At 49.9% G+C, this 24,232-nt stretch overlaps 1 protein-coding gene across 1 annotated transcript in view; it reads right to left on the minus strand.

Moving 5' to 3' along the window:
- Positions 1-10,319, minus strand: part of MACF1 (microtubule actin crosslinking factor 1) — a gene marked incomplete at its 5' end in the record, with an annotated part of 341,097 nt that extends 330,778 nt beyond the window's left edge. Inside the window, one exon of the mRNA XM_082834746.1 lies at positions 10,100-10,319. Coding sequence (XP_082690872.1) covers positions 10,100-10,319 — 220 coding nt within the window. The remainder of the gene's footprint in view (positions 1-10,099) is intronic.
- Positions 10,320-24,232: the final 13,913 nt, after the last annotated feature.

Here is a 24,232-nt window from a genome sequence, read left to right on the forward strand (position 1 = left end):
CATAGAGGGCACTCATTAAATATTTGTTTTAATTTTTGATTAAATGCATGAACGACTGAACCAGGTGATCCTAAAATACTCAGCTGCCCGTAGCTTCTGACTAGCTAGAAGGCTAGCGTCTTCAAGAAGAGACTATGCTTCTCTCACAGCTTCCCTTATCTCTCTGCCTGGCATTCAAAGTCCTCCATATTTTGACATCTACCTTCCTTTACAGTCTGATCTCCCCTTATACCCTCACATTCAGCATCTTCCCCTGTAATCAAACTCGGAGCCTTTGCCTGGAATGTCCTCCACCCTCAACTCCACCTACTGAACCCCTACCCATCTTGAAAGCTCACCTGAAACGACTTGAAGTTATTTTTAGTCAATCCAGGTAGAAGAGGCTCTTCTCCTCAAAATCCCAACTGCATTTTCTTTCCCCTATTCCTCGGGCAACCACACGCACTGTGCATGTCTGCATCGCTGCCTCCTTAACCTCCTGGTTCATAAGTTCTTTGAGGCGCAGGCATCTATTTCACCTTCTTCATCACAGGGCCTAACACAATGCTTTGCACCTAGTGGGTGTTCAGTAAATATTTGCTGAAGGCGTGGATGCCTCGCTGAAGACATACGGAGATGGGGGTGTGAGCTAGATCTGCGATTCAAGACAGTTGAGAGTCCAACATACTGTCCACTCAGTGGCCAAGAGCTGACGGCATTTCATGTGCAGGGAGGAAAGAGGGAAGTGCAAAATCATTTCTCCTGTTACTGCTCCTCTTCCAATCTCTGGAAGGTTTACTCCTAGCACTTCTTCAGCTTGACTCATGTTGCATTATTTTACATGTGTTAATTGATGCTTTATAAATAAATTCTTTGCTAGTAGGGTGTGTGTGTGTGTGTGTGTGTGTGTGTGTGTGTGTGTGTGTGTGTGTGTGTGTGTGTGTGTGTGTGTGTGTGTGTTTTCTCTGTTTCTCTTTGAAGGGGTTAGCTGTCTCCTGTGCCCTAATAGTAGCTGGAGCCAGACAGCCAGACACTGAAGGGGCTGCCCCAAGCCCTATCCTCTGACCAGCTCTTGGGAGAAAATCTAGTTCTAGGCTCAGAAGACCCGTCTCCAGGTTCAGCCCCACCATCCTTTTAGACACCAGCTTTAGCCAATCCCAGCCAAAGCTCCTTTTCCGCCCAGACCCTGGAAACGCTTGCTAAACTTTGCCTCAAGTTCCCAAATCTGCTCTGGGGTAGGAAGGCTTTGCCTACTATCATGCTGCCCTCTTCTGTTCAGAAAGTGAAAAACTGCTAATTTAAGAGGCCGGGATGGTGCCAGCCACCCAGGAAGACAAGATCCCAGCCACCGGGCAGCCCATCACCCCGTCACCATAGCAACCTTCAAAATGGTTACTCAGCCATCTGGGTTACCATAGCAACTGGCCAAGTCTCTCCACCTCAGCCTCTCCCTGGGCCTTCTCCCCTGGCTTGTCAGAGCCAATGCCAAAGAATCTTCCCTCTTTACTGGGGGAAATGAGCAGAAGCTGGACCCCTGATAGGCAGCTGTCCCAAAGGGGCGTGGAACACCTTGCCCGCCCTCGGCTTCCCGAGGCTCAGTGGAGATAATGGGTGTTAAGGCACTCTGTGAACCCTGAAGTGGCACACAGATGTTAGCTGTCATTAAACCACTGTTCCTTGTAATGGGGAAGGCAGTGGGTTGCCCTAGGCAGAGCTAGTGCCATTCCCAGCTTGGTCCCCTCACTGGCTGGGAGACCTTGAGCAAGTTACCCAACTCTCTGGGTTTCTGTTTCCTCTACTCCAGCACGTCGGCCTCCTAAAGTTATTTTGAGGATTAGGTCAAATATAGCATGTAAAATCCTAAGCACAAAGCCCAGCATTTGGAACATATCAATAGTAGCTGGAAAAGGTACTGGCCCCTCGCCTAGCTCCCAGTCTCTGGGAATATAACTGCTCCATTTTCCCTTTTTAAGGAATCAGGCCAACCTGAGCCCTATTTGCTCAACCGCACCCAACCTCCCTTCCTGCTCTGGGGCAGGGGAGGGCCTCATCCTGTGTGGGGCCTCCCGAGTTCCTACCAAACAGGGCCACGGGCAGTCTGTACCCTTTGGGGAATTGGGAGCTTCCCCAGATTAGGAGCTGTGGCTCGTGACCTACGAAGCTCCCCCTCCAGTTAACACAACATCTCCCCAACCAGTACTCCCTCAGGAACAGTTCACCAGCAACAGGGCAGGCCTGGGGCATAGGCCCCTCCCACAAGAACAGAATTCCTTCCCTCTGTGATTTAAAGGACTTCACTCCTACTGCATCTCAACTTCAGTCTCTCAAGACAGAATCCTCAAAATCTAGGTTAGGGGTACTTTCCTCAAGTACATTGGCAGGGCGCTGATTCAAACCCAGGGTCTGCGGATCTGAAGTGTTTTAGGCAAAACAGACAGACACATTCCTCAGAAACCAAGTTCACTCCCGGAACCAGGTATGCTCCAGCCTAGCTCTGTGTTTCTGGGAGTAGGGCATGAACCTCAAGCTGGAAGGAACGGAGGATCAGACAAGTGACACTGAAACATCCCTGGGCCAGGAGGCAGGATCCCTCCTGATAGTTCTGCGAAATGCTTCAGTGGAACTTGACCAGACTTCAGATAGAACTACTGAGCACATAAACTGAAATATTTCCTACTGGGGGAAAGGCAATATAATATCAGAGTTTAAAAGTGTGGGAGGTGCAAGTATGTGATTTCTGGAACTTCCACCTATGTAACTGGGGAGGCAGAATTGGGGTGTGTGTATGAAATAAGACTAGCCATGAATGGATAACTCTTGAATCTGGGTGATTGATAGGGGTTCATTGTAGTCTCACTACTTTAGTACACGTTTAAAGTGTTCTGAAGAAAGCTGGGGACTTGGAGTTAGGCCAACCTGAACCCCAGCAATGAACAATTCCAAAGGGCACATGCCCGTGTTGTGTTTCAGGGGACGCTGTGCACATTCAGCAATGCTGCACCCCAGCTCCACTACTGGCCAAGTGTATGAGCTCAAACAAGTTCCTTAACTTTCCTCTCTGTCAACAGGGAGAATAGCACCTACTTCCCAAGGTTCCATGAGTTTTCAACGATATATGGAAAATGCCTGGCACACATCTCAGACTCAATACACAGGAGCTTTTCCAACTACTATTTACGAGGGGATCCCAGCTGGCATCAGCTCTCAGGAGCTCCTGGACTGAGTCCAGAGTTCAACTCCCCAGACTAACCTCTGGATTCTTTAACTCCTAACTCCCACCAGCTGTTCTCTCTTCATTTCCCTTCCTTCCTTTCTATTGAGGCCAAAGAAAGGAGAGCAAGAATAGAAACAAGCAACAGGGACGTGCCCTCTCTTTTCAGACTGTCCTGGCAAATTCCTATTTCTTTTCCAAGTCCCAGATCAAATGCCATCATTGCTCTAAGCTAGGAGGCAGGGCAGAAGTAGGAAGAAGCCCTTCCCTCTCAGAACGTCCTCACAACTCTGGGCTTACAATGTGCGCAGCTCATGTCACATCCTAGCTGCCTTTACAGGTGGGAGCTGCGTTCTGAAGCCTAGTCTGAGCCTAGCACAAAGCAGTCCTAGGAATATGTGTTAAATGAACATGTGCATGATCAATGAATGAGCAAAGAAATGAATCAATGCAGTCATGAATTAGTGAACAAGTGTATGAGTGAATGAATGATGTTAATGAGAAGAGCTAACACGTATCAAGTCTGACTGCATAGCAGGCATGGGCCGGGCCCCTCACTCCCACTATCTCATTTAACCCACTCTGCAAGACCTGGCGGTGGCACTCGTGCTCCCCCATTTTACCCGTGAGAAAGTGTGGCTCAGTGAGGTTAGTAACTTCTCAGGGTCACCCAACTGATGAAGTGATGGAACTGGCACTCCAGCTGACTCCCAAAGCCATTCCCTGGAGTGAATGAATGGAAGATTTAAGAGGGAATGAGAAGGGAAGAGGATGCCTAGAGACACACCCACTGAGGCTCCAGGCAGAATCCTCCCCTTGACCACAAGGCAAAAGCCTGGTACCTTCTGGGGTAGGGGTGGGACACAGCTGAGAACAGAAACTTCAGCCCATAATCACTCTTCAAGTTACAGGGGCTTCCAGACCTTCTCTGCAGCAGCATCCTAAGTCGGGGCGGAGATTCGAGCCAGGGACACCAGTTCTGCTTCTGCAGGAGAGCCAAGGCAGAGCCAGGAAGCTGGCTGGCTTCTACCCGACAGGTGGCAACAGGCAGACCAGGGGCCAAATCACAGCAAGTCCTAGCCACAGCAACTGGCCAGGCTCAGGATAGCACTTTGGTGATGATGGGTTCTTAACACTCACACCCAGGTGTGTTCACAGACCTTTCCCGAGGAGGAGGACTGCTGGAATAAAAGACAAGTGCAGCCCCAGATCCTGCTGCACTGTCAGCGCCTCTGGAGGCATCAAGTCTCTAACCCCACAAATGACAGCTTTCCACAGCCCCCAAATTAACCCGTTCTTCCTCCGCATTCCTAACCTCAGTCCTAGGTTGCTCCAGAACAGAAAGGCGTGAGTCAGGCTGACATTCCAAACCTGTCTTTGTGTCACCGGGGAAGTCACTAGAAAAGCATGATGGGAATCCAGTGGCATAAAGACGGCACCTTGCAATGTGACAACCACCTTCCCTGACTAGCTGCGGTCCCACAGGGACCCTGAGCCTCAGAAAAAGGATAGCTTGGCTGCCTTTTCTGCTGCCTGCACAGAATTCTGCCCACGTGGTCATTTTCCATCCCTGCAGCTAATGTGACCCACATTTACTTTCAAAGAGCTGGAGCTGAGCCGGTGGTGTGTAGCTGCAATCCATTCTGCCCCACTTTCAGGGACTCTCTCCTGTTCATCTCTCCTGCTACTGAAACGGAGCTCCAGGACAGGGTCAGGGACTCTGAGGATATTGCCAGGAAGAAGTAGAGAAGCTAGAAAGGAGGAGGAGCCTTGGGCTCAGGAGTAGGGATTCCCAATAGAATTGCTTTTAGGGCTCCATTTTCCACCCCTGCATCCCCTTTTTCCCATAATGGCTTGGCGAGAAACACACACACACACACACACACACACTCACACTTCCATCTGCTCTCTGACAAAGCCCTGGAGTGAACAAAAGAAAGGGACAGGACTAAGAGGCCTGGGGCCACTTCCTCGCTCACCTAGGAAACTACTGGCTTCCTGGAGTCCCCACTGCCTCTTCTAGTTGCCCAGGGAAGATACAAAGAATGGCACACTAAGTGCAGTAACAGACATGTTAACCCATGTTTGTCTAGTATGTTCTGACTTTCATCCAATGATCATTCGAAGCAGATGTCATTATCTCCCCTTTACAGATAAGGAAACCGAAGCCCTAAGAAGTGAAGTCATTTGCCCAAGTTTTCTGACACCAGATCCACTTGTCTTCACAGTGCCTGGCACATAGCTGGGGCTAAACCCACTTTTTAAACTGAATGAATGAATGAAGAAGCAGAGAGGCGCCTTCTGAGAGCTTCCATCCTGGAGAAGAGACACATGGGCACAGAGGATTAGGCTTCTTCCTCTGACCAGGCACAAGCTCTTAAGGCTATCTCCCCAGAAGTGAGCCCTTGAGTGACTCCAGCAGCTGAGCTTAGGCTCTGAAAGCAGGAGCAAACCCCAGCATCCGAGCTGCATTTCACAGCCCTCCTTGAGCCTCTAGCTTCTAGAGCCCACGCTTTCAGAGTGAGATCCTGGGGCAACACCATGAAGGATGAGATGGGCCTCCTGACTACAGCAAGCTCTCACCAGCGAGATCTGGAGGGGGAAACATACGTGGAAACAATGAACTTTAACATAAGGCCAGCTGAAACAAGGGCTGGGTAGAGATACGATTGCTGTCTGACTGGAGAGATCAGGGAAGGCTTCCTGGAGGAGACCACATTGAAGCAAATGTTGAGAATGATGATTTCACCAGCACCTGCTGAGAGGTTCCCAAAAACAAATCCTATAGATTTCTACTGGTTCACCGGGAGGCCAGTCCTTAGCCCTGAGTCCCTGTGCTCCCTTCTTCCCCAATACATACAGGAATGTAATTATTCTGTCCCTTCTGTCCTCTTAACTAGACTGAGTTTCATGAAGAAGGGATCACATCTTCAGTCATCCTTAAGTATAAATGCCAAGAACAGGGAGGGTCCTGAATATGTGATGTTAAGATGGTTGAATACCTGATTGATAGGTAGATAAAGAATCCTTCCTGCACCCAGCCCTGCCCAAACAGGGTCCCTTCCTCCAGATACTTTACTGCCATCTGCAGGAAATTTGCCACAATACAAACCTACAATGACAAAAGTATGAATGGTGCCCCCTAGAGTCGTGCAGTGTACAACCATGTGACATGGTCCCGCACTCTTGTTTTTTCCCCCCACTCCTCATAAGCCCCGAGGGATACAGCCTTCTCTCCTCTCCCCTGTTCTACGCTATGGGGTTGTGTTCCTTGCTCAAGTACCCTCCTCAGCTCCCCGCTTCCTATCACCCCGCCACCCCACCAATGAATAAGGATATTTCTATTCAATAACGGAGAGCTAAAGGGCTTCGAAGGGTCAGTTTACTAGATCTTTGTCTCTGCTTTTCTCTATAGGTCAGGATCCTGAGGCCTCTCCCAGAAGTGACCAGAATGACTCTCTGGTGAGTCTGGAGACCAAGGCAGCTATTTAGATTGTCTCCTGCAGAAGTTTCCCGCTGGCCTGGCTGCCAGCTATTGCCTAAGGGAATGGAAATCGCACTGTACCCGGAGTTAGAAGATCTGCGTCTACCGGTCCTGTATGACTATAGGCAAGTCCCTTAAACCCTTTGGGCCTCAGATCCTAACACGTGTCCCACCTAACGCACTGTCACTGTGAAATCTCTATGATCAACAGAAACAAGGTTTTCTCGTTAATGACTATTATTCCACCTCAATGTGGCCGGGCTTAAGGAGTTGAGAACAGGGCTAGCAAGGACGAGAAAAAGAAAAAATGGAGGGAAAGGATAAGGATGGGAAGAATAGGGTTACATCAGGCGTGGGGCCCCTAGAACCTGTTCTGACTTTGTAGACTGAGATCCGCAGTTTTCCCGGCCCTGACATGCTTCTCCATCTGACACGTGTGATCAGCAGGGGTCCCCCATCCGGCCTCTCCAGCATAGGGGAGGCCCTGAGACCAGCGCAGGACACTGAACGGGGCCAGGGAAGGGGGCGGTCTGTGTATTTGGTGAGACTGATTCAGACACCCCTGCTTGGCTTCAGAACCCAGGCCCATGGGGAGGAGAAAACTGCACAGGCCACAGCTGGCTTCCAGGATGAGACTGACTTCATTTCCTCCCAGAATGTAAGTTCTAACTTCAGAGAGCTTCAGCGCACATAGGGACTCCCAGACGTGCCCTTCCTGCACCTCACAGGAAGCAATCCCCGAAGAAGGAAGGCTGCCTTTTTAATTACTCTGGTAGAACCCCCATGATGTTCTAAATCACAGGAAGATCTCAGCCAGGCCCTGAAGTAGCGGTCCCGCCTCTTCCCTGCTGCCTCTCTTCTCTCCTGCTAACAAAACACGCCCAACTGCAGCGCACAAGTTATTTTTAACCATGGCAGTCTCCCCGTTTTCAGCCTCACTGGCCCAGCCCCCTTCTCAGGACAGTTATGTGGCAGTGTTAGGACGTAAAGAAGATCGGCCACGGATGCCGGAAACAGCACAGCAACCCCCCATCCCTTTGCTCAGTGGACCCAGCAGCGTTCCGAGGGATTGAGCCCCCTTGGGTCCACTCCATTTCTGTTCTAGACTCGGAATGTTAAACAGCAGGCAAATCATCCCTTGGGGTTCTTCAGCGAAGACTGGAAGGGGAATTCATCACAAAGGGATCTATAAGTACAGTCATCCCTCGGTATGTGCGGGGGGATTGGTTCCAGAACCCCAGCAGATACCAAAATCCACGGATGCTCAAGTCCCTTATACACAAATTGATGTCATACAGTTGATCCTCCATATCTGCGGGTTCCACACCTATGGATACGGAAGGCCCACTGTGTTCATGTGTGATGGAGGATGGGGCTGCAGGGTGTGAGGAAGGGAGAAGGAGGCCTCCACTCTGCTGCCTTCAGGAGAATGAGGGGTTTGTGTGTCCAGAGGCCCCTCAGTGGGGACCCTTCAAGGCTGGAGACAAATAAAGCCCTTCCTGCGTCGTAGGGACAGCTCTGAAACTCTATTGACTGCCTGATGCCATAGGCCCAAAGGTCTCGAGAAGGACTAAAGAGTCCTTCCTCAAGGGCTTCCTATTGCCCACAGAAGGGGTTCAAGCTCTCCAGCCTGTCTTCCACGGCTCCTCCCTTGAAGCTCACCCCCTCTCAAATCCTTTCCTGATTACTTGAGCCCACATAGCCCTCTTCCCGCCTAGCTTTCCACTACAGCCCACTGCCTGTTCCTGGATCACAATCGGTCACATGTTGTCCTCTAAGCACTCCTTGCATTCATTCATTCAATACTGGTTGATCTCCAACATGCACAAGGCCCTGTGAAAGGAGCTGGGGGTAAAAACATAAACAAGACATGGTCTGGAATTGCTTACAGTCCTAAGGGAGTGACGGGCACCCCCGTGGGATGACTGCTATGCTGTACCAGGGAACAGAGGAGAGAAAAGTATGAAATGAGAGCGGAGGCGGGAGCTCTGGATACCTCAGCGGGTAATAGGGAGAGGGGAGGCGGCCCTTACAACAGGAGGAGGGGCTCCCGGCACCTCGCAGAGAAGAAAGTTCAGGCATGGAGGCCTGATCCTGCAGGAGGCACGCCTGTGGGAGCTGAGGTACAGCTCAATGTGGCAGGGTGCCTGGAGGTAGGGCTGATTTTGATGGGTGTTTATGCCATAGTCTTTATTCCACAGGGATGAAAAGCCAAAGCAGGTGTGTAAGCAGCTGAGTAACAGGATCAGGTCTGCATTTTTGAACAAAATACTCTGTCAGTCATGTGGAGGAAGTGGGGCAAGACCGGAAGGAAGAGAACTATCGGATGGAGGTTGGAAGGTCCAGGTGAGAGACGACAAAGTGGAGGCAGGCAGGGTGCCTTGTTTGAGGGACACAAAGGAGGTAGCAGGACAGGCCTTGGTGATGGACTGCAAGTGGGCGATGTCACTGAATTCACTACAGGCACTGCTTTGTCTGTCTTTCTGTCTGCACTCTGGCACCAGCAGCTGCTGAGATGCTGAACACAACCCACGGAGGCAGCTCTGGATGCCTCTGGTGGAAGCAGCAGAGAGAGCACTTCCCCCTTACAGAGCCAAGAGCCGTGCGAAGAGCTTTACATACATTATCTCATCTAATCCTCCAAACAGCCCTGCACAGGAAGTATTCTCAAGATGAGGAAGGTGAAGCTTAGGCAGGGTGAGAGACTTGCCCACAATCACACAGCTGGTCGGTGGCAGGGCCACAATCCAGCACCTCCCCTCCCTGACTCCGAAGTCTGGGCTTGTGACCACTGCACTGCACTGCTCTGCTGCTTGGCAAGGGGGGAGCAGCCTCAGCCCTTGCCCTGCAGAAAGGGTAAACATGGACCACATTTTTAGAAGGCAATGTGCGTGAAACTGCCTTCTCCAAGGACTTTATTCCAAGGAAATAACTCAGTGGAAGTCAAGTATTGTTATTCATAAAGATGTTCGCTGCAGCATTGTCCATTGTGGCAAAAAAAAAAAAAAGTGAAAAATGAGTAGGATTTTTTAAATCATGAAATATTACACAGCCTTTAAAAATGGTAACTATAAAGCCTAAGATGTAACATGGAAAATCTTCGACGTAGGAGTTGTTAAGTGAAAAAAGTCAGATCCAGAATGGTACATGAGCCATGAAGGCGACTACACGGAAAATATAACTGCATGTGGACAAAGACAGGGAAGAAGATAAAAAAAGGAAAACGGGGCCGGCTTTAGCACACAGGCATTAGAAGTGGCAGACTTTCCTCTTTCAAATTTTTCTTTAATGTCTTTTCATCATCTTTCCAGCAGTAATAATACCAAATTGGACTCCAGCTGTCAGAGAGCCTGGGGAGGGCTGCTCCACACCCCCACCCCCATCCAGCACACCCTTGGTCTCCAGCTCACTCGGGGTCTCCTTACCAGCGACTCTGACCACAGCACGCTCCGCAGGATCCAGCACCGAGTCCTGGCTTTTCCGCTTTTTCTGTTCATGCAGTGGCAGGTTCCAGGGTAAGGTGTCCCCTGGGGGACAGGGAGACAGGCTCCCTGACCGCTCACTCCTGTAAGACCGCTCGCTCCGACATGACCGCTCACTCCGGCATGACCGCTCACTGAGCGTTTCTTCATCTGAGGAAGACATGGCCCAGGCAGGGGCTGCAGCAGAAGGGCCTAGGGCCCAGGGAGAAGTGATCTGTAGGGGAGAGGAGTGCATGTGAACAAACCGAAGGGGTCACAAAAGGAATGCTGGTACTTGGGAAGCGGAGGTTCTAGTCCTGGTTCTGCCACTGACTTGATTTCTTTACCTCTCTGAACCTCAGTTTCCTTATCTGGAAAATGGGGATAATTATACTACATGACAAAACTAACTCATGGGGTTTGGGGGAAATCACGTGAAGTAATATATGTGAAGGTGCCTATAAATCTTAAAACACTATGTAAAAGTTAGCTCCTATTAGGGACTTCCCTGGCAGTCCAGTGGTTAAGACTCCACGCTTCCACTGTAGGGGGCACGGGTTCGATCCCTGGTCGGGGAACTAAGATCCCACATGCCGCGAGCCTCCCCACCCCCACCAAAAAAGTTAGCTATTAGTAACCACTATTTTTGTTACTTAGTACTTGTGGAGGATTAAGCTTTCAAGTCTTACAGATAGATATGGATTCAAATTCTACCCCAACATTTACTAGCTGTGTGACCCTGGGGAAGCCATTTAACCTCTTTGAGCCTCAGCATCCTCATCTATAAAATGGGAATGTAATAGCACCTACCTCACAGGGTTGTTTGCAAGGAATATATGAGATCATGCAGGTAAAGTGCTTAACAGAGCCCGGTGTCCAATAAGCACTCAACAAACAGCATCTATTATTACATTCCTGTTCTACTTACCTCCTGGGAATGTTATAAGGATAAAATGGGCAACAGATGGGAAGTATTTTCAAAAAGCTAAAGCACAATCTCAGTGGTAGGCATGCAATAAAGCATGAGTTAGAATAGACAGAAATTCTTGATTTCTCCTGTACTGTCTCTGGCAAAAGACAGAGATTAGAAAAAGCACTAAACTTGAAGTAAGGCAGACCTGGGTATAGCTTCCGGTTTGGCCACTAAAAATTGGTGTGATCTGGGGCAAGTCATTTCACTTCTCGGAGATTCAGTTTCCCCATCTGCAAAATGGGGTAATATTTCAACTTCTAAGTTGACGTTTTAAGAACACAGCAAAATGCAAATGTAAAACACTGGCTGGTGCCATGTGTGGCACAAAACAGGCATTAGATAAAATGTTCATTTGCCTATTCTATTCCAGGGGCTGCTGTGGAAGTAAGTGGCATAGCGTGGGGGTGGGCGAGGTGGTACAGAAAGTCCATTTTTCTGGTCAGTTTAGCCAATGGAGGGATCTGAGTGGAAATACAACCACTCTGGGGCCAGCTGGGCTCCACCAGCCAGACTGGGCGGCCTTCCCTCGGCCAGGCCAAGCTCACTGCCCGGAACCACGTCTGCTGCACACGGCCCACCACCCCAACAGCCTCGTCAGAGCCCACCGATGGCGCATGCCCGCAGCTACCAGCCTCCCTGCAAGCCCCAAATCCAGCCCAAGTAACCAACTCTCACTTTGGCTCCAGGGTCCAGGGAGGGCAGGAGACTATCGCCTTTCCCTTATGGGGAATACCTGCACACAGGGATGTGTGAAGACAGTGAGGTGGCCTAAATGGCCAGACACCATGGGTCTCTGGGCACAGCCCCTCCTGGATTCTGGGAATCTCAGCCTGGAGGCAGCAAGGGTCAGAAACACCTCCCGGGTCACTGGCATATCCCTATCATAGGCACAGAGTGAGGAGAGATAACAAAAGAAACATCCAACGGTGCAGAAGGCTTCTAAGCAGCCTCCAGCAGGCAGAACAGCACTGCCAGGGCACCTTCTGTGCCAGCAGCATTTGGGCCTTCTTCCCGTGCAAGATCAAGAAGGAATCCAGCCCCAGAAGGCAGAAATGAAAGGACCCAGGTCCTGGCACAGTTTTGCCTTTTATCCTAGCATGTAACCCCCATTACCTTCTGGTGCCTGCCTCCCACATCGTATAGCCTAGTCAGGTGCATGAATGAATGCCCCCATCGCAGGGAAATTCAGCCCGGGCTTCCACCCCTACCCTCAGCCCGGGGCAGGAAAACGCCTCTCCTCTCAGACCACCTGCTCCCTCCCCGAGACGCCCATTTTACTACAAAGGCCCGCTCAGCCAAGGCCTCCTGCCTGTGAACCCGTCCCTCCTCGGCTCGACCCGGGTCAGTCTCCGGACCCTCACAAACACCTGTTCGACCTCGGGGCTGCCGCCCCACCCCTCGGTCACCTGAGCCACTCCATCAATTCCCGATTTACTGGAGCGCGTGCCCACGCCCCCAACCCGTTCCGAAGGTCGCAGGCCAGGCCGGCGACGGGCACCTCACCTGGAGCTCTCCGGTGGCGGGCCTCCCTCCCTCTCGCCCCTAGTCCCATTCCCCACGGTAGGGGAGGGGCGCGCCAGGAGCCAGGGGCGACGCGGGTGGGTCCGCGTGCCCGCTGCGCGCGGCTGACAAAGAGCGGGGCCGCGCCATGCGGACGCGCGACCAGGGAGCCAGCAGGCGCCTGGGCCAGCTGCCGAGACCTGGGACAGTGAAGCCACCCTCCCCGCCCGCCCCTGCCCGCCCCCGCAGGTCTCTCGCCCGGCCCGGGAGGGCTCGGTGTCCCATTTTCCCGGAGAACACGCCTCCCTTTGGCCCGGGCAGCGCCCGCCGAGGGAAACCCCGGGTCCGCGCGCTCGGCGCTGCCCGCCGCCGGGACTGCAGGTGCGAGGCCCGGACGGCCGCGATGCCCGTGCCGGTCAACCCGCCCTCCCGCTGCGGCCCGCTACTCGGGCTCGGGCGCGGCCGCCCCGCGAGATCAGGCGCCGCGCACCCCGTGCAGCCGGGCGGGGAGCCTGCCGCCAGCCCCGCGCCCCGGTGCCTTACCCTGGGAGCCGGGGCGGCGGAGGACCTGCGGCAGCGGCAGCGAAGGCGGCGGCGGCTGGGCGCGCCCCGGGCAGAAGCGCAGCGGAGGGGAGCGCCACGGAGCCGAGGGGAGCGGCTCCCACAATGGCCGAGCTCGCGGCGCCGAGCCCCCCGCCCCCCGCGCCCTAGAGGCGGCGGCTGAAGCGGAGCCGGCGCAGCCGCCCAACCCGCTCCCCCACCCCCGGCGCTGACGCCGCCCCCACCCCCCGATGCGCGCTCCCCGCCCTGCACCCCACCCGCGGCAGCTTCCTCGAGCCCGCAAGCCCTCGGCACTGACCCCGTGTCCTCCCTCAGGCTCCTTCCCCCCTTGACTCCTCCCTTGCGGCCGCCCGCGTCCCCGGGGCCAACTCACACACCCACGTTCCCCGCCTTCGGCTCCGGCGCCCTCTCTGTGCCGGCCCCGCGGCCGCTCGCTGACCCGGGCCTGGCTCACGCGGCCCGCCCCCTTGGAGCGCCTCACCCCAGGTCCCCGGGTCGCTCTCCCAGGCTGCGGGGCTGTCTCTCAGCCCGGACCCGGTTCTCGAACAGCCCGTCCCCCTGCCTGCCCCCCTTTTGCCTGCTTCCCCTAAACCCGTATTCCGTCCCTACTCCTGGGGCTCCAGCTCCCCCTCCGAGAGCGCCCTGCGGGTCCACTTACACGCCGGGCTTCGGGAACTGAATGTAGGAGGGACCAGAAGGAGGCCCCATCTTCCCCGCGGGGTAAAGGGCAGAGGGGAACCAGGCCCCAGGAAGAAACTCAGACTCTGGTTTAGACAGCAGTAGCCCCATTCAGAGCCTTGGAAGAGAATTCATCCACTGAGAAAACATTTATTAAGCTCCTTCTGTATGCTCTGCCTAGCGATACAGTAAATAAGAGCCAAGAAAGAGTGCCTTCAATGCTCTCCTAGTACAGATCCATGTACATGTCCAGAGAAGGAAGGGTATTTGTCTAAAGTCACTTCACTACTAGTCTGCACAGCAACAGCTACCATTTGGGCGTGCCTCCTGGGGACCGTGCAAGGTGCTTCACCTGGGTCATGCCACACCTAATCCTCACCATGCTATTCATTCATTCATTCAACAAATAAGTACCCTGTGCCAGGCCCTGTGCCTGGCGCTAAGGATACAGTGATGAGCAAGATGCATATGGTCCCTGCCCGCTGGCTCCACTGGGTTAGCAATAAAGATGGACAATTAGCTGTAAATCATAGTGCATCCCATGAGGCAGTGTTAAGATCAATACTTCAGTTTCTGGATGTGGAAACAGATTAGATGATTTATCAGTCATCTGGGAAGAAAGGAGCCAATCCAAGACTGGAATCTGTGTCTTCACACCCCACGTCCTGTGTTCTTTTTCACTGTAACTATTGGGGAAATGTGGGTTGGTCCAAATTACTGAGGCCCTTGACCTTCAAGCTAAGAAGTTTGGTCTAGGGACTTCCCTGATGGTCCAGTGGTAAAGAATCCACCTGCCAGTGCAGGGGATGTGGGTTCCATCTCTGGTTGGGGAACTAAGATCCCACATGCCACCGGGCAAACCCCCCTGCCACAACTACTGAGCCCGCACACCTCAACTGTAGAGAAGCCCACGGGCTGCAGCTAACACCCGACACAGCCAAAAATAAATAAACAAAATATTTCTTTAAAAACCGATACTTAAAAAAAAAAGAAATTTGGTCTAAATTATATAGTTATGAGCAGCCAAGGAAGGTGGAAAGCAGAAGAGTGAAAGAAACCAAGGACAGGCTCAAGATAAGTGTGGATGGTTATGCTGGGGGACTACTGCAATAGTCCCAGCAAAAGGTAAGGAAGCTCTGATCCCAGGTAGGGACAGTGGGGACGGGAAGGGATGATTTCCACTCACTGACACCTTCTAGATTTCTGTTTGCACGCATTCTCCCCCATTAAATAAGGGAAAGGAACTATCACTTTCTAAAATCCTACTAAGAACTAGACGATGCCCTGGGTATTTTTGTATATATTATCTTGTTAAATCCTCCCATAACCTTGAACAGTAGGTACCTTTATTATCCTCATTTTACAAATGAGGAAATAGAGACTTTGAGAGGTTATGTGACTTACTAAAGCCCACAAAGCAAACTAGTGTTGAGGCTTGCCAGGCCTGCCTCCAAACCTCATACTCTAACCATCAGTCTCCACTGTCTGAAGCCAAAGCAAGGAACCCAAGTCCTTTGACTCAGTCAAGTGTTCTTTTCCTTGGACCACAGGTACCGCTTAGACTTCCAGAGAAAGGTCAGGAGTCCACAGTTTTGTAACCTAAGCGGTACCTGGGCCGGTAGTGCAGGTCCCTGTGTGGGATATCTCTCCACAGAAACCTGCAGAGGCCTCAGCCCAGGAGAATTCTTCAGCCTGATTCTAAAGTTCCTTTACACCTTGAGGCAAAAAGCTGAAGAGGCAATAAAGGAATCACTCTCAACTTAGAAATGAGTGCAAAAACCCTTCCCTGGTGAGACGGGAACATGGGTGCCGAGAGGGAAGACCAGCTGAAAGCATAGTCAGAGTGTGGGGAGCCTGGGGATGAAGCTGAGTCTCCACAGGTGCCGGGATCTGTGGGCAGGACCTTGGGCCAGCTGAGGGGAGCTCATGGGGGAGGGCTGTCAAGTCCCCTAGGACACCTGCAGTCCCAGCCTCTCTGACTAGAGAACATCGAAAGGTTTTCCTTCTCTCCAACCTCAGTGTCCTTCCCAAATCTGACCACCAATCCTATCCTGAATTATTCATGCTGTGGGCTGTGAGAAGGTGGAGCTTCCGGAAGCTTCTGGACTTAGGACATTCAGTTGTGTCTCCCTGGGGCTCCAGCTCCAGCAGTGCTACCCTGGGGTTGAGTTCCTGGTGAGACATGCCCAGCTTTCTGCAGCTGGCAGCTGGCCAGGAACGTTGGGCTACTGGGCTTCGATTCATTTCAGCGATATTTTATTGAGGAATACTACGTGCTGGGGACAGTTTTGAGTTCTGTTGGGAACACAGATGTGAATCCGATCAGGTCTTTGTCCTTGAGAATTCACAGGGTGATAGCGGGGGCAGGCATTTAAAAATCATTGCCTTCTATGGGACTTCCCTGGCAGTCCAGTGGTTAAGACTCGGAGCTCACAATGCAGGGGGCACGGGTTTGATCCCTGGTTGGGGAATCTAAGATCCTGCATCGTGCATGCCACACAGTGCAGCCTTAAAAAAAGAATTATTCCCTTCTGAAATGTCCTCTGGGCCTGATAAGTGTACCCCTCTACTGTCCCTTATTTCACGAACTGGAGGTCTCTGCTGATTTCCTCCAGAAGTTAGTGGCCTTGGAACTAGGGAACCTCACACCCTGTACACCTGAGCAGAGTTCTCTCCTCAGAAGGTTGCCAGAACAACTTTTTATCCTATTTGGAGTCCTGAACTAGGTTCCCAGACTGCTGCTGGGGCCACCAGCTTTCCAGACACATCAGAAGAATGACACTCACCCTCCATTCAGCGAACACTAATTAAGCATCGACTCAGGGCCAAGCACTAAGCTTTGTGCTGATTCACTTTTAAAACGAACCAGAAGAACACGGCCCCGTCCTTGTGTTGCTCACAGCCTAGGTGGGAGATAGACAAGCAAAAGGGCAATTATACTTCTACTGATTCATGCTGAGATGGGGAAAGTACAGGATACCCTGGAAGGGATCACAGAGAACGGACACTTTCTAGAAGCTTGAGGCCAGGTATTTTTACCGGGCATTTCATCCTTGTCCTTCTAGGTTCTTGTTCCAGTGGAAAAGTTCAGTCATCCAGCTTCATGCAAAAGCTTGCTCTTCAACAGTGGCTACTCCTTCCACTGTTGTCCTCTATCCCCACCTGCTCCTCTGGACCCTCTGGAATTAGACAGGTGTCTGACTGAAGGTGAAGATGAAACATGAGCATGGGTAGAGGCTGGAGCCCTGTGAAGTTCAAGTATCCACGTAGAGGAAGTAGCACAGAATCCCCAAACTGGGTGGGACCTTACAGACTTCTAAGCTCTGCCTAGAATGTTTTCCTTCCATCTTTCTCTGATTGATTCCCCCCCATCCATACGCTGATGACATCCAGACTTATGTCCCATCTGTAGCTCCAGCTCTCATCTCTCTCCTCCTAGCTCCAGAGTCACATCCAACTGCCTCCTTGACATCCCCATCACTACCTGGATGTCTCATAGGCATCTCAAACTCAAAATGTCCCACATAGAACTCTTGGTATCTGCCCCCTACCACCTACAAAACTGTTTCTCTCCCAGTCTTGGCCATCTCAGAAAATGGCTCCACTACCTGCCCATTTACTCAAGTCACAGATCTAGTAGTTACTCTATTTTTAAAAAAAAATTTATTTATTTATTTGGTTGTACCGGGTCTTAGTTGCAGCACACGGGCTCCTTAGTTGCAGTGGGTGAGCTCCTTAGTTGTGGCATGCGAACTCTTAGTTGCAACATGCATGTGGGATCTAGTTCCCTGACCAGGGCTGGAACCCGGGCCCCCTGCATTGGGAGCACGGAGTCTTAACCACTGCGCCACCAGGGAAGTCCCTAGTAGTTACTCTTGATTTTTCTTTCTCTCATTCCCCTCAGCCCCATCAGGAAGGTCTGACAAAAGGCCTCCACAGTGTATCCTGAATTCATCCACTTCCTCCATTTTCCTCTTACTACCTTAATCCATCGCTCACCTGGACAACTGTGCTCGCCTTCTGAATCATCTCTGTTTCCACTCTGGCTCCCACCCCATTTCAATCCACGAAGCAGCCAAAGTGAATCTTTTTAAACATAAATCATGTCATGTCATACACAGTTCCAATTTGCACTTAGAATAAAAATCAACTCCATATAATTGTCCATAATGCTTTATACAATCTGGCCCTTGCTTAGACCTAATCTCAAGATTCCGTGGTCACTGGATTCCAACAAATCAGACCTTCCTGTTCCTTTAATAAACATCTCTTCTCATCTTAGGGCTTCACAAAGCTGTTCTGGTCGCCTGAAATCCACCCCCCTCCTGCATCCTGCCTAAAATCTATGCATAACTGGTGGCTTTTTCATCATCCAAGACTCAGCTTACAAGTCACCTTCACAAAGAGGCATTTTTGACCACCCATCTAAAGTAGCGACTTCCTTTAAACCTTGTTTTATTTCCTTCACAGGCTCCAGACATGCAGGCTCAGCGGCCATGGCTCACGGGCCCAGCCGCTCCGCGGCATGTGGGATCTTCCCGGACCAGGGCACGAACCCGTGTCCCCTGCATCAGCAGGTGGACTCTCAACCACTGCGCCACCAGGGAAGTCCTATTTCCTTCTTAACATTTATTATTTTGCCATCATCTTGCTTATGTGTTTACTGGTTTATTTTTTGTCTCCCCATCCAGGATGCTTCATGAGAGGGAGGACCGTGTCTGTGCTCTTCACTGCTGTATCCCTACAGTGCCGAGCACATGGTAGGCTTTCAACAGATACTTGTTGAATGAATGAAAGCTTGAATCAAATGGATCAGTGAAGTGAGGACAGAAGAGGAACAGACTAACCAGATCAATATGTACAAAGACCTGCAGTTGAGAGGACAGGGTGCTCAAGGAATTGAAGAAGTTCAGAATAATTGGCATAAAGAGCACTATGGGAATAAGTTGTCCAAAATGAGGCTGGAGAATGTTGGGTTTCAGACTCTCTTCCAAGTTCCATGGGAAGCCATTGGAGAATTGATTTATTTTCAGCTTTATTGAGGTTTAACTGCAAATAAAATTGTAAGATATTTAAAGTGTGCATCATGGTGATTTGGTATACATATACATTGTAAAAGGATTCCCCTCATTTATTTAATTAACACATATATTGTAAAAGGATTCCCTGCATTTACTTAATTAACACATTCATCACTTCACATATTTGTCTTTTTATTTTTATTTTTGGAGGGGTGAGAACATTTAAGTTATACTGTCTTAGAAAATTTCCATTATACAATATAGTGTTATCAACTATAGTTACCATGTTTTACATTAGAGCTTCAGAACGTGTTCCTCTTATAGCAGAACGTTCGTACCCTTTTACCAACCTCTTCCTATTTCCCCCACCCCCAGCCCCTGGCAACCACTTTTCTACTCTCTCTCTCTATGAGTTTGACTTTTCTTTTCTTTTTTTTCTTTATTTTTTCAGATTGAACATATAAGTGATGCTGTACAGTATTTGTCTTTCTCTGTCTGGCTTATTTCACTAAGCATAATGCCCTCAAGATCCATCCATGTTGTCATAAATGGCAGAATTCCCTTCTTTCTCATGGCTGAATAATATCCCCTTGTGTATATATATATATATATATATATATATATATATATATATATATATATATATACCACATCTTCTTTATCCATTCATCTATTGATGGACACTCAGATGGTTTCCATATCTTGGCTACTGTAAATAATGTTGCAATGAACATGGGAGTGAAGATGTCTCTTTTACATTCTGCTTTCATTTCCTTTGGATGTATACCTAGAGGTGAGACTGCTGTATCATATGGTAGTTCTATTTTTAATATTTTGAGGGACCTTCATATAGTTTTTCGTAGCGGCTGTACCAAATTACATTCCCATCAACAGTGCATAAGAGTTCCATTTTCTCCCCATCCTAACACTTGTTATCACTTGTCTTTTTGATGGTAGCCATTCTAACATTTGAAACAGGGAAGGACTTCATCCAATATGCATTCTAGAAAACAAACCACTCTGGGTGCTGTAGGAGAACATTCTAGAAAACAAACCACTCTGGGTGCTGTAGGAGAACAGACTAAATTGAGTGTGAGAAAGCCACCAATAGGTGCTAGTTAGAAGACATTTAAACGTGTCCTGGCAAGATTGGACAAGATCTCGGATGAGAGTGATAGCAGTGAAGATGGGGAGAAGTGCATAGAATCAAAGGTATAGAGAAGGGCATCCACAGGACTTAAGGATGACGTCCTTGGGGGGTGAGGGAGAAGAGGTGCCAAAGAGTGACTTCCAGATCTCTGTCTCAGGCAGATTAATAGTGTCATTCTCTAAGGTTACATAGAAGGAGAAGCAGGTTTGGGAGAAAGGTGTTGTGTTCATTTTTAGATATGTTCCCTTTGAAGTGCCCTTGGGCTACCCAGTGGAGATCTCCAGGCCTGGAGCTCAGGAGAAAGGCCAGGTCTGGAAATAGATGTGGGAATTTGTCTGCATAAGGATAGAAAGTGAATCCATGTTGTACCCACCCAAGACAAGTATGAACAGTGAGGAGAGAAGATTGAGGACAGAGCTCTGAGCTGTATCAACAGTTAAGGGTTAGGTGGAAGAGAAGAACCCAGAGAGGTAAGAGAAAAACTAGGAGAGTCATGGAACAATGGAAAGGCCACGTTTAGTAAGAAGGGAGTGGTTGAAAAGTTAAACTTGAAAAGGAATGAAGGGACTTCCCTGGTGGTCCAGTGGTTAAGACTCCGTGCTCCCAATGCAGGGGGCCGGGGTTCAATCCCTCATCAGGGAACTAGATCCTGCATGCCGCAACTAAAAGAGCCTGCATGCCACAGCTAAGACCTGGTGCAACCAAATAAGTAAATAAATAATTAATTTTAAAAAAAGAAAAGAAAAGGAATGAAATTGACATCACCTAACCCAGTCAGTGATGGGTTTTCCTGTGGCCATGGGGACTGGTTTTGGCATGGACCTGGGACCACTTTAGACCAGAGACACAAAGAACATTGGTAAAGATTCCTTACTCTCAAGAGAGTTACCAGGAGACACTTTTGCTGTTGCTTTTCTTGCTGTCATCATTTCGTTCCTGTCATCCCTGTTGTCATTTCAGTTACTTGACTCAAGAGACCTTTGGATTTCGTGACAATTACACTTATTAATTGATTAAACAAGTACTTATTGGGAGCCTACTGTGTGCCAGGTACTGTTAGAGGAGCTGGGGATACAGTGATAAACAAGACCAAAGAAATTTCTGTCCCCATAAAACTTAAATTCTAATAGGGGAGACAGATATTAAGCAAATAGCTAAATTTGCAGTATAGTGCAGTTAATAATAACTGCTATGAGGAAGAATAAAGTAGAAAGGAAAACATGAGAGTGGGAGATGCTTTTTCTTTTCTTTCTTTTTTTTTTTTTTTGGCAGCGCCATGCACGGCCAGAATCTTAGTTTGGGAGACAAATCCCCTACCAGGGACTGAACCCAGCCCACAGCAGTGAAAGCACCAAGTCCTAATCACTGGCCGGCCAGGGAACTCCCATGCAAGCTACTGTTTTAAGTAGGGTGGGTAGTCAGAGAGAGTCACATGGAGGAGGTATTTGAACAGAGAGGAAGAGAGCAGCCCTGTGACCATCCAGAGCACTGCTGTCCAATAGAAATATACTGCTGCCACACCTGCAATTTTAGATTTTCTAGTAGCACATTAGAAATGTAAAAAAGTAGAGTAGTTGCCCAGGGTTATGGGGGAGGGAGGGAAGAATACGCAGAGCACAGAGGATTTTTAGAGCAGTGAAACTATTCTGTATAGTGGACACATGTCATTACACATTTGTCAAAACTCATAGAACGTACAACACTAAAACTGAACCTTCATGTAAACTAAGGACCTTGGATGATAATGATGTGTTTATGTAGGTTCACTGAAGGTAACAGGATGTGGGATGTTGATAGTAGAGGAGATTGCACGTTTATGGGGGCAGGAAGTATATGGGAACTCTCTGTACTTTCCATTCAATTTTGCTGTGAATCTAAAACCACTATAAAAAAATCTATTTAAAAAATAAAAATAAAAAGCAAATTAAAAGGTAAAATTAACTTTAACAATATATTTCAATAATATATTTCGAATGTCAGCATATTAGGTCCTCACAACAATCCTACATATCTAACATACCCCAAATATTATCATTTCAGAATGCAGTCCATACCAAAAGCATTCATTTGATATTTAAAATTCTTTTTTCGTGAACTGAGTCCTCAAAATTCCGTGTACATTTTACACTTATGGCCCCTCTCAATTTGGAGGAGCCACGTTTCAGGTATTCGGGAGCCACCAGGGGCTAGTAGATTCTGCACTGGAGAACGTAGAGGAAAACCATTTCAGGCAAAGGAAACAGTAAGTGCAAAAGTGCTGAAGCAGGAGTGGCAAGAGTACGTTGTGTGTGTTTGAGGAGAGCCAGGAGGGACAGAAAGGAGTGAGGGGTAAGTGGATGGTGTGACAGATGACGAGGCTGGTTGAAGAGAAGGGCAGGAGCTATAGTCCCTGGGAGGCCTTGTACAAGCAGTTTGAGGCTCATTCCGAGTGTGATTGGAAAACTGCTAAAGGGCTCTGAGCAGGGAACATATTCTGTCCCATTGTGACACGAAATGCAGTGCAGATGTTCCTTATCATTCTACTGTTTCCTGTTACAGGGGAGGCAGTGTGGGGTCCTCTATCCCTCTTCTGCTGCACAAGGAAACCAGCTACCTCTCGTTTCTCATTTGTACACTAGAGGTCCAGAGACATAGAAGGCCTGCACCAGGATGCACAGCAAGTCTTCTATTGTTCTTGGTGATTGGGCAGGAGCAGGCTCAGCAGATTTTTATTTTATTTTATTTTTTCGGTACGCAGGCCTCTCACTGTTGTGGCCTCTCCCGTTGCGGAGCACAGGCTCCGGACGCGCAGGCTCAGCGGCCATGGCTCACGGGCCCAGCCGCTCCACAGCACATGGGATCTTCCCGGACTGGGGCACAAATCCATGTCCCCTGCATCGGCAGGCAGACTCTCAACCACTGAGCCCTCAGCAGAGTTTTGCAGGGAGAAGCCAGGCTGGAGCGAGTGGGAAGGAGACAGAGAAGTTTGGCAGTGAAGGGAAGGAGGAATGGTAGGGTAGTGACAGAGGGGATGTGGAGTTGGGTGTTTGTTTGCTTATTTGTTTTTAAGCAGGGAAAGATTTGAGCATGTTCAAGTATTGATCTGAAAGAATAAAGAGGTGGAAGTTGGAAAGAATGATGTATAGATGACGTGAGGCTCCTGAAGAAGCGGGAGGCACCGGCTGCAGAGTGGAAGAAGGGTAAGCAGGGATGAAGGTAGGGGACTTGGTGGCGGCAGGCTCGGCTGCCTCTGTTCCAGCCTTCTGTAGCCCCTGTCCCTTCGCCATCTGGATTCCTGGGACCCATGGGCTGTCTCAGCCCTGCTGCCCACTCTTCTTTGCTAGTTGCTCTCACACACCCCCCAGAGCAGAGATGATCCTGGGAGGGCTGCTGCCCACCGTCTGCCGCTTCTCCATCCGCTCTGAGCTCCTGTGCTCCGGCTGGGGACAGCTGCCTAGAGCCTGCTTCTCCTTTACGCTCTTCTGTTCTCTTGTCCCAGTTCCTGCATGCTGAGTCACTCTCCCTTCCAAGCCCTCTGCACAAGGCTCCTGGTTCTGGCATACAGAACTCAAACATCTACCGTGTGTTGAACCCTTACTGTTCAGGCATGGTGCGGTGCCACATGCTTCGCAAATATCAGTATATTCAGTCCTTACAGCCCTACAAGGTGTGTTGTCATCATCCCATTTTACAGATGAGGAAATTAGGGCTCAGAAAGCATAAGTGGCTTGTGCAAGGTCTCATAGCTTGTAAGTGCCATAGGGAAGTCATAAGCTCCCAAAACTGACTACGTTCTATGATGCCACACTGTCTTTTAGGTATCAGGAATAAAGATAGATGCTTTGCAGATCTTTTCTCATTTGGGCAAAGGACTGTGGACATAAGCAGCAGAAAATGGAGCTCAGCCATGGGGACTGGTTCCAAGGGAGATTGTGAGTTCTATGAAGGCAATTTGGGCCTGTTTGGTCACTGCTATACCCCCAGTCCCCAGAATACCATCTGGCACATAATAGTGCTCAATAAATATTTATTGAATGGATGGATGAATAGACTCTAGCCTCTGAGAGGGCTGCTCAAAGCCCAGAGGGAAGGCATTGAAGTGAAATCAGACAAGAGTACAAGGCAGGGACCAAGTGCCCGGAGCCGGCCCAAGGTAAGGCTTGGTTACAGGAAAGAGACAAAGGTCCAGGATTCAAGCTCAGGCCTTCTTCCCCAACCCAGTGGGAGGGATCTTG

This window comes from Leucopleurus acutus (assembly GCF_964270905.1).
Source record: "Leucopleurus acutus genome assembly, chromosome: 2".
NCBI lineage: Eukaryota > Metazoa > Chordata > Mammalia > Artiodactyla > Delphinidae > Leucopleurus > Leucopleurus acutus.